This window comes from Bos indicus x Bos taurus, unplaced genomic scaffold (assembly GCF_003369695.1).
Source record: "Bos indicus x Bos taurus breed Angus x Brahman F1 hybrid unplaced genomic scaffold, Bos_hybrid_MaternalHap_v2.0 SuperScaffold_100126, whole genome shotgun sequence".
NCBI lineage: Eukaryota > Metazoa > Chordata > Mammalia > Artiodactyla > Bovidae > Bos > Bos indicus x Bos taurus.
Window position 1 is genome coordinate 349,142 of NW_020867066.1, and position 16,709 is coordinate 365,850.

General features: G+C 41.5%; 1 protein-coding gene across 1 annotated transcript in view; it reads right to left on the reverse strand.

Annotated features, from left to right (window-relative positions):
- The window catches only part of LOC113888429 (multidrug resistance-associated protein 4-like), a 227,202-nt gene that overhangs the window by 197,968 nt on the left and 12,525 nt on the right, over positions 1-16,709 (reverse strand). Inside the window, 2 exon segments of the mRNA XM_027535552.1 lie at positions 930-1,019; positions 4,661-4,885. Of these exon segments, the coding sequence (XP_027391353.1) occupies positions 930-1,019; positions 4,661-4,885 (315 nt within the window).

Consider the following 16,709-nt stretch of genomic DNA (forward strand, 5'->3'; position numbering starts at 1 on the left):
GGAACCAAAACAGAAATGATCACAGTGGGTTTTAAACCTGCTAAAGCATAAATCCACACATCCACCTCAGATGACACTGTTCTGGGGCAGCACAGGACTGGCCAGGGAGAACCCAACCAGCAGCACTGGGAGGAAGATCTGAATTTTATTCACAACACAGATGAGCTCAGGGTTTCCCCAAACTCTCTTTGTTCCAAAATTCAGCCACCATCTCCCCAGGAGAGCCTATATTATGGTACCTCCTACTCTCTCCAGTAATTACTTAAGTATTTACCTCCCTGACAGGCTGTGGCTTTGAGGTGGGGGGGGGCAAAAACTAAGCCTAATTTATCTCTGAAACTGAGTAGAAGTCTTACTTCATGTTTGATGAATGAATAATTGAAGGAGAAGTGGTCTAGTGCAGTACAGATCTTACCAACAGCTACAATGCTCTGGGTAATGTGGTCTATTCATAAAGTAAGTGGGAAAAAAGAGTGTGAGGGGATGGCAGAGAGTAGGTTGTATCTGGCTGAGGACCATCTACTTGGCATTATTCCTCACGGGCTCCCTATACAGCAGGCACTGAACAGGGAAAGAACAACCCCTGCCCACCAGGCCTTCATCATCCAGAGGAGGAGGAGGACAGCCCAGCAACACCAACACCATGTGCCAAGAAGGGCCATACCAGGAGGACCCCTAGGGACACTAATCAAGCTGGGAAAGAATCCTGCTGCCTATTATTAGAAAAACAAAATTCTCATCCACAGGACAACACACATTGTTATATCTAAGCTGTATACAGAAGACATGAGAGTTGGATAAAAAGGACTCTTGTCTTAGGTCCTCAACAGGACCCTGGCTGACACCAAACCCTGGCACCTGGCGTCCCAATAAGCTACACTCAGTAAGAAGGATGGGAAATGGAAGAGGATCCCTCAGGGGCAGCTTACCTGATCAAACCTGTTCACATCGTTGGACAGCAGGTTGACTATCTGGCCTGTGGTGGTCTTCCCCATGGCTGAGCTACTCAGACGAAGTACCTAGTGAGAGAAAGATACAGAGAATTGGATTGCTAAGGTGATACCAAGTCAATCTTACAACATAGCAAAATGGAGTGTTTTCATGGGATCTTGAACAGTGCTAGGACAAAGAGGGTGACCCCAAACAGCAGGATTCTAGGGACCTACATTCATCCTTTTTCTCCCCAATGTGGCACAGCCCTACCCACAAGAACAGCAAAGGGAGGAGCAGGAGGTATAAGCAAAATCCCCCATCCTGTTTCTCAATGAACTTGAACCTGCCTGAAGGATAAAGGGATGTTGATTTAGACTTCAGAACAAACCAAAATAAATTTGAGCCAAACTAGATGTGAGTGGAAAGGCTGCCTTAAAGAAAGAAATTAGAGGACTTGGATGGACTATAAATCTGGAATTGATTCTTAATTCTATGTGTGACCTCATTTAAACCCTTTGGGCTTAATTTATTCATTCTGAAATGAGTGATTATAATGTTCAAAACTGTTTCTGTGAGGAAACTCTGTTCTTAATGCCAGTCTGCTGACTTTACAAAAAACACATCCTCTGCTGCACAATTCCTTTATTTGTTAAGAAAAATGCCCTAGAGATCTGAGGAACATGAACAGACACCATGAGCTTCTTCAAAGACCACCAATCAGATCCAAACAGAGTCTCACGGTTCATAAAACTGTTTCATTTAGTCCTCAGGTTAAACAGAAAAATCAATGATAAAGTGGGAATGTAAAACAACATAGCTGCCATAGAAGACAGTATGGCAGTTCCTCAAAAAACACAAAATTAGCATATAATACAGCAATTCCACTTCTGGGAATGTACTCAAAAGAACTGAATGTGTGAACTTGAACAGATATTTATACACTTGTGTTCAGAGCAGCAATGATCACAACAGCCAAAAGGTAGAAACAACCCAAATGTTCACTAACAGATGAATGGATACAGAGAATGCTGTATATACCTATAATGGAATATTATTCAATTGTAAAATGGAATTAAATCTGATAGCTGCTCCACCATCAATGAACCCTTAAGACATTGTGCTACATGACATAAACAAGACACAAAATGACAAATATTTTATGATTCCACCTACATGGGACACCAAGTCAAATTCAAATATTGAAATAGAATGGTGATACCTGGTAGGGGTGGGGTGGTGTGGCTGGAGAATTAGTGTTTATTGGATAGAGAGGATCACTTTGCAAAGATGAAATTCTGGAGATGAAGAGCAGTGTTGATTCCTCAACAATGTAAATGCTCTTAATGTCACTAAATTGTTGTTGTTCAGCCACTAAGTCAAAGAATAAGAACTCTTTGCAATGCCATGGACTGCAGCACAGCAGTCTCCTCAGTCCTCCACTATCTCCTGAAGTTTGCTCAAATTCATGTCCATTGAGTCAGTGAAGGTATCTAAACATCTCATCTTCTGCCACCCCTGTCTCCTTTTGCCTTCAGTCTTTCCCAACATCAGGGTCTGTTCCAATGAGTCAGCTCTTCATGTCACTAATGTCACTAAACAATGTTCCCCAAATTAGTTAAAATTGTAAATTTTATGTTGTGCATATTTTATAATAATTTTTAAAAAACAATGACCAAAAGCCAAAAGTAACTTTACCAAATTTGTAGAAATGACAAATCATTTTATTTATGACACATCCCACAAGATCATTCAAAGTTCATAAAAAGAGCCTAAAAATTTCCCAAAGGTCACATTCCAAAGTATTAGTAGGAAGAGGAAGAAAAACAGGTGGACAATGGCTCACCTGTGCAGCAAACAGTGAGCTTTGCCTGAACCATGACCTCACACCTAACAAGGTTTTCACAGTGCAGTTCTGGTGAAATTTCACACATACTTATGGGAGCTAAGCACGATCTAGAAAGACAAACATCTAGCTAACTTGTGGAGAAATCTGAGTACTCTTCTCCTAAACAGTGAAAGGTGCAAGAGAATAAGAAATATATGATGGGGGACAATGAAGAACCCTGGCTAGAGTGTACAGTCACCACTGCCATTTCCATGTCACCCAGGAGGAAACCAGCTCTTGTGCCAAACACACACAGTGAGATACCAGGGGCCCTGGGTTCATACAGCGCTGAGATTAACAAGAGTCTGCTCAAGGAAAGATGAGGAGAAGACACTTTACATTTTGTCAAGCAAAACATTCCCAAGAAACAGAAGCTCTAGATAAGCAGTATAAGTAGCAACTAGGTAATAGAAGTGATAATTTCAACTTAAATTGTTTGGTTTTAGCTTTTGATTAGGATTTTATCTTTAATAAAAATTATATGTATTAAGGTGGACAACATGATTATTGTTAAAAATATACATTGGGAAATGATTTCTGTAGTAAAACCAATTGACTTATTCACACTTTATGTAGTTACCATTTTGTGTGTCTCCTGAGAACACTTAGGTCTTCCCTTTTGGCTCAGCTGATAAAGAATATGCCAGCAATGAGGGAGACCTGGGTGTGATCCCTGGGTTGGGAAGATCCCTTGGAGAAGGAAAGGCTACCCACTCCAGTATTCTGGCCTGGAGAATTCCATGAACTACATAGTCCATGTGGTCAGAAAGAGTCGGACACTACTGAGCGACTTTCACTTTCACACTTTCACTTGAGAACACTTCATATCTAGTCTCGCAGAAAAATTCAAGTATATAATACAATTAAATAAGGATTTTTTTTTTAAAGCAAATAACCCAGGGCAACAAGATACTGAGAAACAAGTTTACACAGAGCCTTTCAACAGTTGACATGGTGTATCTGTGTCAATTTCTTTGTAAAGACACCTGAAATCCTAATTCCTTTTACACTAGCTAAGATCAGGGTAACTATGAAATAGTTGTGTGGCATTTCTCAATATAAAAATCACTGAACACATCTAATCAGGTCTTATTAAAACTTCTATAATGCATACTAAAGAGAAAAAGGAAGCATAGTATTATGAAAATAACTTGAAAGAACAGCAACAAATTCTCTCCCAAATTACTAAAGACAATGGAAATTTTCAAGTTTTATCAAAAATATCCAATTATTGTCTTTAGTGCCAATAAAACAATTGTAACTATAGCATATAGCATATAGTGAGTCTGTATTAAGCCTGAGTTATATTTATATTTTTCTTTAGTAACACAATTGTACTGAATGTGATTAAATGGGCTATTGAAAAATATAATCATTCCCTTTCTCAAATCCATTCTGTTCTCCAAGATTTAATTTTATGGATCCAATCCTGAAGTTCACTTTTAAATACAGCTTTGAAGGTTTTAATGAACAACAACAACAAAATTTCCAGAAATACCACTATGAGAATTAGGCATAAAAACATTGAAAATCAATGGGATACCTTAGATACTTTAATTTTTAATTAGATTTTATTACAGATTTAGTGGATATTATGCAACAGTGGCTAAAAATTATGTGGCTAAAAATCATAAAAGGTAGCCCTGATCCAGTCTCAGTAGAAAACTTTTTATTATATATTGGAAAAGCAACAACAAAAAACTTGACTTGGTGCAAATACCAAGCTTCTCCAGTAAAGTACAAATGATCCCAGTTACAAAATGTTTAGTTTACAGAGAACTTTCCCTAAATGTTCCTGATCCTTCAGGGGAGGTACACACAGTTGTACCTAGCGACACTCACCTTGCGGTAGATCATATGGCACACGGCTACTCTCAGCCTCATCCCCACACGCTGCATGTGGTAGAAGTACAAGTGGTGCAGAACAGCCCACAGGAGCACGCAGGCGCTTAGCCCTGCCGCGTAGCCATAGGCTTCGTGCAAAGCGGCAGAATCATTGGGATCATAGTTTTCAACATAACTAATCATTTTCCCCAAAAATATGGGTTGAACTACTCTGGTGCCTTCCTAAAAGAAAAGAAAAAAGTCTTAATTAGAAATGTCAGTTTTTCTTTACACAAGATTTACTTTTATCATTAGCATATTTAAAATGCATTTTGACAAAACGTTACATTCGTGATTAATTTAAAAGAAAAATATGCAGATTTATTATCTCCTATAAGGCAAGCAGGCGACAGTTTAACCTGAAGGCAAAATTTTCCATTCAAACATAGTAAAGCCTTAGTACATTGTGCTTAGCACACCGTGGGTGCTCAACAAATATCACAAACAGGCTCAATACCAACTGAGCCTTAAGATGAATAAAGAAAAAGGTGGCAGAAGAAGAGGAAGAAATCTGCTTCCACAGGAACAAGCCTGCTGGCAGCCTGCCCCTGTCCCCCATACTCTCAATGTCCCAGTCCAATAGAAAGTCAATGTGGCTCATGTATGGGACACATGTTTTTATCACCTTCTTCATGAATCTTTATGAACTGAGACACTGGCGTAAACAAATCCACTCTTTTCTACCCCAAACTGCACAGGTAGATCCAGGGAATGCAAACCAGCTTTGGCTGGAATACCACAAAGAAACAAGGCTTGGCAGCTCTGCAGGCTCTCAGCTCCTGAGAGCACTGCCTCACTATGCCTCTACCCTCTAGAAGTTGGAATGTTCCTCGGAGTAAAAAATTAAATACGGTGGAGGCCAAGCTAAAAAATCATGTCTTCCGTAGTTCTTGATCCACCATCCACTGAAGTTGGTGGTTTGGAAGAAATGTTACCAATCCTTTCTTCCCCAAGGCCTAAACCAATTGACTCAGGGTGCACTGAGGCTTCCACCCTGAGTAAGACTTGGGGAAAGCAAGTTTCTTTCTCAAAGAAAAAGGTAAAGGAATAGCAACACCTACCCACCCTGCCAAACAGCCACTCCACCTCACAACCTACTTCCTCTCTCTAGTCACCCCTTGAAGGTCCCCTTCTTCCTAGGTCCCCTTCTTCACCATCAAGGAAAATCACTCAACAAATCCAAGTTACCAAAACTAAACACCTTGGGCCACAATATCATTTCCTTCACAGACTTCTCAAAAGACAAAATTCCAAAAGTTTGGAAGTCTTTCAGGAACAGGGCTTTTCCTTTTTTTGTAAATCCCACCTTACTAACACAGACAGGGTAAGCTTGGCTTACCTGAAAGGTATGCTTTGATAGCTCTCTTCTGTCTGTCTGAAGCTGAGGAACACACACACAAGAGGAGGGAAGGAGAATCCATAACACCAAACACCAAAAAAAAAAAAAAAAAACAAGCATTTTCTGCTCAGCCAACCAGTGCCTGATCAGGATATTTATCAAAAGATGTCCCCATCCCTCACATGGGGGTCTCATTAAACCTTAACATTCCTGTCTTGTTCTACACAAATGGACACATGCTCACACACACGTTAACAGGCTGCACCAGCTGCCTCTCCCTCCATGAAGTCAAGGAAAGTTTCATCTACTATAGAGGATAAGGGGAACACTATTTAGTTAAAGAAGTGTGAGTAAGATGATCAGACGTGAGTAAAATGATCAGTTCTGATACATTTCCACCATGTCCTGTCATCCATCCCAAGAGGCACAGAGAGCTTTTGGAAGAGTCCCTCAGACAGTGGACTGTCAAACACACTGTTAATAGTTTCCTGAGATGGAAATGTGGGGGCCACACAGAGAAGCAAGAACATCAAACTGTACACACAGGCAGTCCCAGCCCAGTCCAGTGCTGCAGCCACAAACAACCAGAAGCCCAGCAATAATACCTGACATCCCAGTTTTTCCTGAAACTTATGATTCTATTTGGGAAACACTGTTTGCTGTTACTCAGCTCTCCATTTGAGCTTAACATCCTTGTAATTACAGGAGAAATAAGATTAATAGCACTCACCAAAGAGAATAGGATAAATTCAATAAATCCAGCAAAAAGGAGTGTAAATAAAGGCAGGTCATTACTGCCTAAGTACATCTGGAGTTTTTAGCTGAGAAATAATATTTAATATCCTAGTTGAGGGACTTCCTTGGTGGTCCTTTAGCTAAGACTCCACACTCCAAGTGTAGGGAAATTTGGTTTGATCCCTGGTCAGGGAAGTAGATCCCACTTACAGAAACTAAGACCTGGCACAGCCAAATAAATCAATATTAAAAAAAAAAAACAGTTGGATAGATAGCCTCATTAAGGTATAATGCCACTTCATGGCTCATATCTTCCACTCATCTGTGAATTCTTTTTATTCTTGATAACAATTGTTATTTAATTGGGATAGAAAATTTATCTTTCAAAAAGGTAAAAAAGAATTTCAAATATGAACTGTTACAGATGTAATTTGGAGGGAGAGTCATTTTTTATTTTGGGGCTTTCTCCAATGGCTCGATGGTAAGGAATCCATCTTAATACAGGAATCACAGGAAATGCAACTTTGATACCTGAGTTGAGAAGGTCCTCTGGAGGAGGAAATGGCAACCCACTCCAGGATTCTTGCCAGGATAATCCCAGGGACAGAGGAGCCTGTCTGTCCAGGGCTATAGTCCATGGGGTCACAAAGAGTCAGACACAACTGAGTGACTGAGCACACATGCACAATTTTGCCTCCAGCAAGGAGCTGTCACAGCAAATCAGAGAAGTAATGAAAAGTATAACATACAAGGAATTTCCATTCTGGCATAAGTTGCAACTATGGAAAAAAGAAAATTGATACTATGCTCCATATGAAAAATAGCAGCAAGTAAAAAACAATTTTCCAGTAATTTGTCTCAAAAAAAATAGAAAGCAAAATAATGAATAGCACAAAATTGTGAAAACAAAACCCCAAGAACATATAGAGAGTAAGAAGACACATATTAAATCTGGTTCTTCAAAGCTTCCAGAACACACAGAGCAGAAGTGACTGAGGCCATCAAAGGTAGACTGAGTAAATCCATCCCCTCCACACACAAGAAAAGGTTAGAGATGGAGAGTCATTTAACAGGACAGCTGGCAGCAGCATTTGTAATCTGTGAGTGTTTCCATTTCTGACATTTGGTAAAACTGCCTGAGGAAATCAGGCAAAAGTTTGTCCAGCTACCAGAAGATTAACTCCTGCATATGCTAAATGCTCTAGTCCAAGTATTAAGTCCAAATGAAACAGCGGTGTGAATTCCAAGGATAGACCAAATTTCAGAAGACTCTGCTTGCCTTGGAGAGTCTCTCAGAGAGGCAAGGAGTGGCTGTGGCTCACCCTGCGGACACAGGGTGGCAGCCATTCCTGGGAGCTGCCCCCACCACGTGTACACTGATGTGGGCAGACACCACCAAGGAATTCTCTCATCTGTACATTCCCGATTCTCACCATAAACTAAAAAGACATAAAACAACTGAGAAAATATTCATTATCAATCATGAAGCTAACCGAGATAAAACTTTCTTTATAAACAGGAACAAGGTCAAACACTGTCCCTTAAACCTTTCCTCTCTGACATCAATCTATGACCACATGTATATTCTTTCCACAAACCAATTGAGAATATAGTTCTTATTCTTTCACAAGAATTCTTCACAGTTCTGAAATCATAAAGGATCTTTAAAAGAGCTGAATTTAATACCACAACATCCATTATTCAGGATTATCTGAGAGTCTGAGTCTCTGAGGCAGACTTTTTATTTTGGCCACACCCTGTGGCATGCAGAATCTTAGTTCCCAGTCCAGGGATCAAAAAACCTCATATCTGCATTGGGTACATGGAGTCTTAACCACCGGACTGCCAGGGAAGCTCATGGTAGCCATTTCTTGATAGAGTCCTTGGTATTCAGCCTCCTGAAAGCACATGATATTGGGTCCCACCTTTTGCTTCTTAGGATAATTTCTTGCAGGGTTCAGTTAGAAACTAGAACTTCTACAGAGTATAGAATTCCTCCTCCAAGTTAAGGTACTTGAAACATTTCTCACCCAATTTCCCCACATCTCATTCATGGAAATAAACACACAAAAATAGAAGCAAGCTAACAAAGAAAAACACTTGAGTGAAACATGTAAGCAGAAAAGAGTGAGCTTGTAGGGAAAAATTGAACAGGCAGTTAATCTTTAGAACTAAGTTGAGAAAAATCCAGAGATAAGGAGGAAAAGCAGTGAATCTGGGAAATCATAACCACCAGCATTCTAGATATCCTAGCCTTCACTCCTGACTGCACCTTAGCATCACCTGGGTGGGAATAAGGCACTCTGACGCCTGAGGCCCAGCCTCCAGAGACTGGTTTATGTTCAACTGATTAGGGTGGAGCCTGAAGATTCCTCTCCCTGGAAGATTCTGGATGCAGAAAGTAACCCCATGTAAGCATTTGCTAACCTCCACTCTTGCGCTGTCTTGGCATCTGAGCCTGGAATAGCTACAGACCTGCTATGAAGGAGTTACCATGATCACAAAGAGTTTTAACCAGAGTCCCATGACATATTTCATGCTTCCAGAAAAATCCTTATAAACCCAAGTCCAGAGATTACAGTATTGAAATTTAAAATTTTCATTCCTCACAGTAGGAAAACTAAAATTTCAGATAAAACTATATTTAAAAAACATTAATAAAAAGATGAGTGAAAATCAGCCTGGAAAGTTATCTCTAAAAGGAGAAGGAGAATTAGAATAGCGCTAACAAGGATATCAGCCTTCTTTAAAAGTAGCCTTGTCTTGATTTTGGAATCATGAAAACATTATACAGAATTATAATTATAAAATAACTAATTTTTTAAACAACAATTCTTAAAATTTCAGAGTAAATTTAAGTAAAAGTACCTAAATATCTACCCATCCTGTTGGTTCAAAGAGCCATACAAAAAAACTATCAAAAGTGGTTTTAAACAAAACAATTTGAAAACACATTCTCTGCGTGACACACCCAGGTGAAGACAGTATGAACTGCCAAAAGATAAATCTTATTATGTTTTCAGAAGTCACATTATAAGGTAAAACAAATGAATAATTATGTTGGTATCATTGAGAATTGGGCTTAGACGTGGGACAAAGACATTAGATGATGGGAGAAAAGAGATACAGATGTAAGCACAATAAGATGAAGTAAAAAACTAGTGTCTTGTATCTGATTTGGATTGGAAACACCCATATAAACATATTACCTTAAAAATGTATTCTAATTTGGTCTAATGAAAAAAAACCAAGAAACAATAAGCAAGAGCAATAAGCCCCTCTAACATCCAGACTATAGTCTTTAAATACCATTTCACACTAAAAGAAGACAGGGCTGCTTGGAGAAATGGATGATTCCAGGGCTGAGCAAATGCTGTACAAAATGAACTAGAAACATCCTGTCACACCAGAAACCAAAAAACCAAACAAACAAAAATACATTAAAAAAAAAATAGCCAAGATTTCTAGAGTATGTGCAAAAGACTTAGGACCCAACCTGAATATACTCCCACTGCCCAAAGATGGCACAAGGATAATATAAGCATAACAAATAAAATGGACTGAAGCAGATCAGAAATGCTTAAATCCATGAGCTCAAACTGACATTCACAAAACCAAACCAAACAACCAACCATGAAAACTCACTAGCCTTTCTCCTCAATAGAGGAGAACCAATTCCCCATTTTTAAAACACGTTTTAAAAACAGAAAAAATTATTTTCCCCTCAGTTCAGTTCAGTTCAGTTGCTCAGTCGTCTCTGACTCCTTGTGACCCCATGAATCGCAGCACGCCAGGCCTCCCTGTCCATCACCAACTCCCAGAGTTCACTCAGATTCACGTCCATCGAGTCAGTGATGCCATCCAGCCATCTCATCCTCTGTCGTCCCCTTCTCCTCCTGCCCCCAATCCCTCCCAGCATCAGAGTCTTTTCCAATGAGTCAACTCTTCGCATGAGGTGGCCAAAGTACTAGAGTTTCAGCTTCAGCATCATTCCTTCCAAAGAAATCCCAGGGCTGGCTGATGTCCTTCAGAATGGACTGGTTGGATTTCCTTGCAGTCCAAGGGACTCTCAAGAGTCTTCTCCAACACCAAAGTTCAAAAGCATCAACTCTTCGGTGCTCAGCCTTCTTCACAGTCCAACTCTCACATCCATATGTGACCACAGGAAAAACCATAGCCTTAACTAGATGGACCTTTGTTGGCAAAGTAATGTCTCTGCTTTTGAATATGCTATCTAGGTTGGTCATAACTTTCCTTCCAAGGAGTAAGCGTCTTTTAATTTCATGGCTGCAGTCATCATCTGCAGTGATTTTAGAGCCCCCAAAAATGAAGTCTGACACTGTTTCCACTGTTTCCCCCTCTATTTCCCATGAAGTGATGGGACCGGATGCCATGATCTTAGTTTTCTGAATGTTGAGCCGTAAGCCAACTTTTTCACTCTATTTTCCCCTACTCTCCCTATAAACACTATAGTTCAGCATTAACCAAAGAGCTTAGAACATCCCCACTTTGCAACCCTTAATAAATTAATGGACCTTGAGCAAGGATCATGAATAGCTCCAACATCACTCACATACACACAAAGATGTTATGTACCTTATAAGGGTGATATACAACTCTACTCCTACATAGACGAAAGGGGTGAAGAAAATCCAAATGAGCTATATCAAACTTCTAGACCTAAACACTACCTAAGGTGTCAGGGGAACAAGTTAATTGACACAGGGGGAGATGCAATCAGCCAACTCCAGACTGTGGGAATCTCTACTGGACAAACAACCTAGAGATTCGGGGTGGAGGGGAACAGAAAGGCAATCTGAATAACCTGTGTCAGCCAAGTGTACCTTATTTATTTATTTATTTTGTGTGTGTGCGTACCTTATTTAATACTGCTTCCAACAGAAGAGGGGAAAAAGACAACTGTGAGCACTGGCTAGATACTAATGATATTAAAGTTAATATTTATGCATAAAACAATAAACTGAAAGTGAAGGCGCTCAGTTGTGTCCAACTCTTTGCGACCCCATGGACTGTAGACTACCATGTTCCTCCGACCATGGGATTTTCCAGGCAAGAATACCAGAGTGGGTTGCTATTTTCTTCTCCAGGAAATCTTCCCAACCCAGGGATTGAACCTGAGTCTCACTCATTGAAGGCAGATGCTTTCCGTCTGAGACACAAGGGAAGTCTATAAAAATAATGCTTATGCTAAATATGTTTAGGGGGAGGAGATTCCACATCTTTTAAAGATACATACTAAAATATTTATGGATAAAAATGATTTGATGTCTTGGAACTTCTTTAAAAGAATCTTGGGAAGTGAGGGTGAGTTTCAGATGAATCAAGACTGCTCATTGTGGCAATTATTGATGCTGACTTAGGGTGACATAGGGGCTTATTTCCCTTTACCCTTCTGAGTTCTTAGCTGAGGATCCCTGTAGTAAATGACAGAATATCAAGAGAAAATCAAACAGAAGTTTATTAACATGTATATTTCTGATACACATGCGAAATATCAAGAAGAACTGAGTAACTCCCTGAGATAGCCCAAGCCACCACCTTAAATGCCATCTCCCCCTAAAGACAAAAGAAAAGGTGATGGAGCGCCAATGAGAGGTTAGCAGGAGAAGCAGCTTAAACTACAGCAGGGTTGGGTGTGTTATGCAGATTTCATCCTTCTTGAAGATGGTTCTTCAACAGGATTCTGCTGTGATTTAGAGCCATCCTTCTTTTTCTGGTACAGAGAGGGAGACACCTTTACAAATGGAGATTTCCTTTACCAGTGTAAATGTCCCTCAGAAGAATAACTTCTACTCTGTCTTCAGAGTTTCTCCTGTGTCTATTTCTGAAAAACGCAATCAACTCACAACAATCTTTCTGCCAGAGAGCCCTACTCTGGAATGACACATTGAGTTACCTTTCCATTCTATTCTATTTTTGTATTTTTGAAATGTTCATAAAAATCTACAGGAAATTAAAAAGAAAAAAAAAAAAACACTATAGAAAGCAGTTGACAGAGGAGCACAGAGCTGTTGCTAGAAAAGCAGCTCCTCCTAGCTCTGAGCCTCAGTGGAGGCTGTGGGAGGAGAGGACAGAACACAGAGAACAAGGGTCTAGCAGTCAGAACACCGCACCTCAGAGACCAGGTCGGCCACCTGCGAGTCACATGACCCCGAGCCCATCGTGTGCCCTCCTGGGCCTCCGGGTCTTTATCTGTGAAAATACCCACCGTGCCTCCCTCAGAGGAATCCTGGGACACCTAAATAAGCTACAACAGTGAAGAGTGCTCTGAAACCACCATAAAAACAAGGATTTTTCATCACTTTTATTATTAGAAGTCCTGGTAAGAGACTTACTGTATTCTTAATGGCAGAGGCTGGATTCATAAAGGCTTGGAAACAACTCTTGTTTCTAACAACAACTCTTGAGAAAAGTCATGTGTAAAACCAAATTTTCTAGACTGTAATTAAAGTTTCACTTCTACACAGATTGCCAAAATTTTTAACCATTATGAATGCAATCTTTCAAAAAGAGTCTCCTAATTCCCTGACTACATAAAGAAAATGGATCGAGGAGGGTGGAGGAAACAAGTGAAACAGGTGAGGGAACTTAAGAGGCACAAACTCCAAATTATAAAATAAGTAAAAGGGGATTGGGTGAAAAAATAAAATATAAACGTTTAAAAAATAAATAAATCATGGAATTATACAACATAGGAAATACATTCAATAATATTGGAATAATTTTGCACAGTGGCAGTTGGTAAATAAACTTATCGTGTACTGTATAAAATATTAAATCACTAATTAAGGCAGAAAGTAAAGAGGAACTAAAAAGCCTCTTGATGAAAGTGAAAGAGGAGAGTAAAAAGTTGGCTCAAAGCTCAACATTCAGAAAACTAAGATCATGGCATCTGGTCCTATCACTTCATGGGAAATAGATGGGGAAACAGTGGAAACAGTGTCAGACTTTATTTTGGGAGGCTCCAAAATCACTGCAGATGGTGACTGCAGCCATGAAATTAAAAGACACTTACTCCTTGGAAGAAAAGTTATGACCAACCTAGATAGCATATTCAAAAGCAGAGACATTACTTTGCCAACAAAGGTCCTTCTAGTCAAGGCTATGGTTTTTCCTGTAGTCATGTACGGATGTGAGAGTTGGACTGTGAAGAGAGCTGAGCACGGAAGAATTGGTGCTTTTGAACTGTGGTGTTGGAGAAGACTCTTGAGAGTCCCTTGGACTGCAAGGAGATCCAACCAGTCCATTCTGAAGGAGATCAGCCCTGGGATTTCTTTGAAGGGAATGATGCTGAAGCTGAAACTCTAGTACTTTGGCCACCTGATGTGAAGAGCTGACTCACTGGAAAAGACTCTGATGCTGGGAGGGATTGGGGGCAGGAGGAGAAGGGGACGACAGAGGATGAGACGGCTGGATGGCATAACCAACTTGATGGACGTGAGTTTGAGTAAACTCCGGGATTTGGTGATGGACAGGGAGGCCTGGTGTTCTGCAATTCATGGGGTCACAAAGAGTCAGACATGACTGAGTGACTGAACTGAACTGAACTGATGTATACCAGAAACTAATATAACATTGTAAGCCAATCATACTTCAATTTTAAGAAATTCTTTTAATTTTACATTAAAAACTTACATATGCTTAGAAAAAGAAAAGAAGGTGGATATAAAACCCTAATTTATAACTCAAGGTGATCACTGTGGATATTACTAACACATAATGGCTAACACTGTGCTCTCAGGAACCAGTAGGGTGCACACAGCACGTCTGCTCAGCAGGTCCCTTTCTGCTTGCCTCAAGGCCTGCTCCTCCTCTCCCACTGTGTGGTCCTCAGTGGTTGCTCTCAGCCCACAGTATCTTTGCCACCAGCAGCCACTCCTCGGCCTCCTGGGTTGAGCAAAGTGAGGGACACATGGAAGAAAGGATTGGGAAATAAATGCAAAGACCACTCAGCTCTTGGGGAACCAGCCGTGAGTTAAGGCACAAAGCCCACTGTGGGATGCAGAGGATTCTATTTACTTCAACTGAGCTCCAAGGTGAAGGTTTACACACACATGGGCTTCCCACAGCCTCCATCTGGACCAGAGACCATCAGCAAAAGTGGCTTCAAACAAAGGCCAAGTGACTGGACAAGGCCACTTCTAAGAGTCCTGGGAAAAGGACACAACTCCTGACAACACCTCCCTTCTCAGGTGAAGGGGCTGGGTGAACCCACTCTGGCACCCCACTTACACACCAGCAATGGAGACCTCACCTCTCAGAGAGAAGCGCTGATGACCTGGGGAGGTAGTCTCTGTGACTCAGGTCCAGGTAGAGGCTTCAGGCTCCTCCTCTCCACCCTGAGGCCCCTGGGCAGGTGATGAGCTATCCTCTCCACCCACAGTACCCGTGGAGGTGCACACAGGGGCCAGGGGTGCTGGGAGCTCTCCGGCTGTTCTGTTCTAATTAGGGGTGACCGGCAAGTGCTCCACAGCCTGGTACTTGTTTCTCTGAGAGGAAGAGATATTCCTCAGTTCCATAGGACAGCCCATGGAATTCTCCAGGCCAGAATACTGGAGTGGGTAGCCTTTCCCTTGTCCAGGGGATATTCCCAAACCCGGGATCGAACCCAGGTCTCCCTCATTGTAGGCAGATTCCTTACCAGCTGAGCTATCAGGGAAACCCTTCTCATAGGACAGAGGTTTTCATATCTCAAAACTCTAAAAGCCTCACTCTGGACTGGCATCACCCTGCTTTCCCCTACTGGTGCCACCAGGAGTACCTGGGAGGCCCTGCTCATGCTGTGGGTGGAAAGACCACACTTCTTGGGATCATGGATGATCCACAGGATGTTCTGTGCATCTGAGGGATTAAAAGAGGGCCAGAGATCAAAAAGGAAACATGTTTGTGTTTTAGAAAATCCTGGGCTGAGTTTAGATTTCCACCATCTAAAACATAAAGAATAACAAGCAGTATAGATTGATCACAACAAAGGAATTGCTTCATAAAATCAATTATTTAACTAACTAGCACTGCTACTAGTACTAGCAGTACTGCCACACAGATGAACCCCTAAATTTATGTCCTCTACTCCCCACTTCTCTGCCATGACCACCGAGAGACCAACCACCTGAAAGGGCCTAGGGCTCTACCAGTTGCACCTTATGCAGCCCCAGGCCTGGCCTTACTGGATCCCCAGCAGGAAGTATTACTGGGGCTGGACAATTTTGAAATCAACACTCCCAGCACCACAGTGGGGAGGATTTCCTTTCAGGAAGAACCCCTGATCCTGTGGCCTCTCCCTCTATGTCTGCTTCTCCCATGAGCTGCCACAGCCAAGACCCAGGACTCATATTAGAATGGGAGCCATCCAAGGCTTAGTGACCCCAATCAAGGGGCTAACAGCCCAGAACAGCAAGAAAAACCAGCAGCTCAGTTCAAACCCAGCCACATGGGCTATGCTTTGAACCCACCTGACTTTAAGACTCTTTGGCATCTGGTACCAAAGAGAAACTAGAGAACCAGGGACAGCAGAGAGAGATCTGCTCCAGGATATGATTCAACATTAAACCCTGAGGCCACTCATCCAACCAGGCACCTGGCATGAGCCATAGGCAGACACCGAGGCCCCAGGCTTTCCTGATAAGCAGAATTCATGAGAGCTCTGCTGTGTGAGGTCAGGAAATCCTGCACAAACAGGCCACACCAGCTTGCCACCTGTGTATTTCAAACAGACTTACTGTGACTAAGTGGAAATTCCATGAGTGGGACAGCTGCACACGGGACAAAGAAGGGCTGGGGCAGCCTGTTGGGCTCCTGCTCGCTCTCCCACCCCTGCCCTTCACAAGGCACTGCAGTAGCTAGGTGGTCAGTGTCCTCTCAAAGGCGGCACCCTGCCCCATATACCTGTCCCACCCTCTGGCACAATAGCCA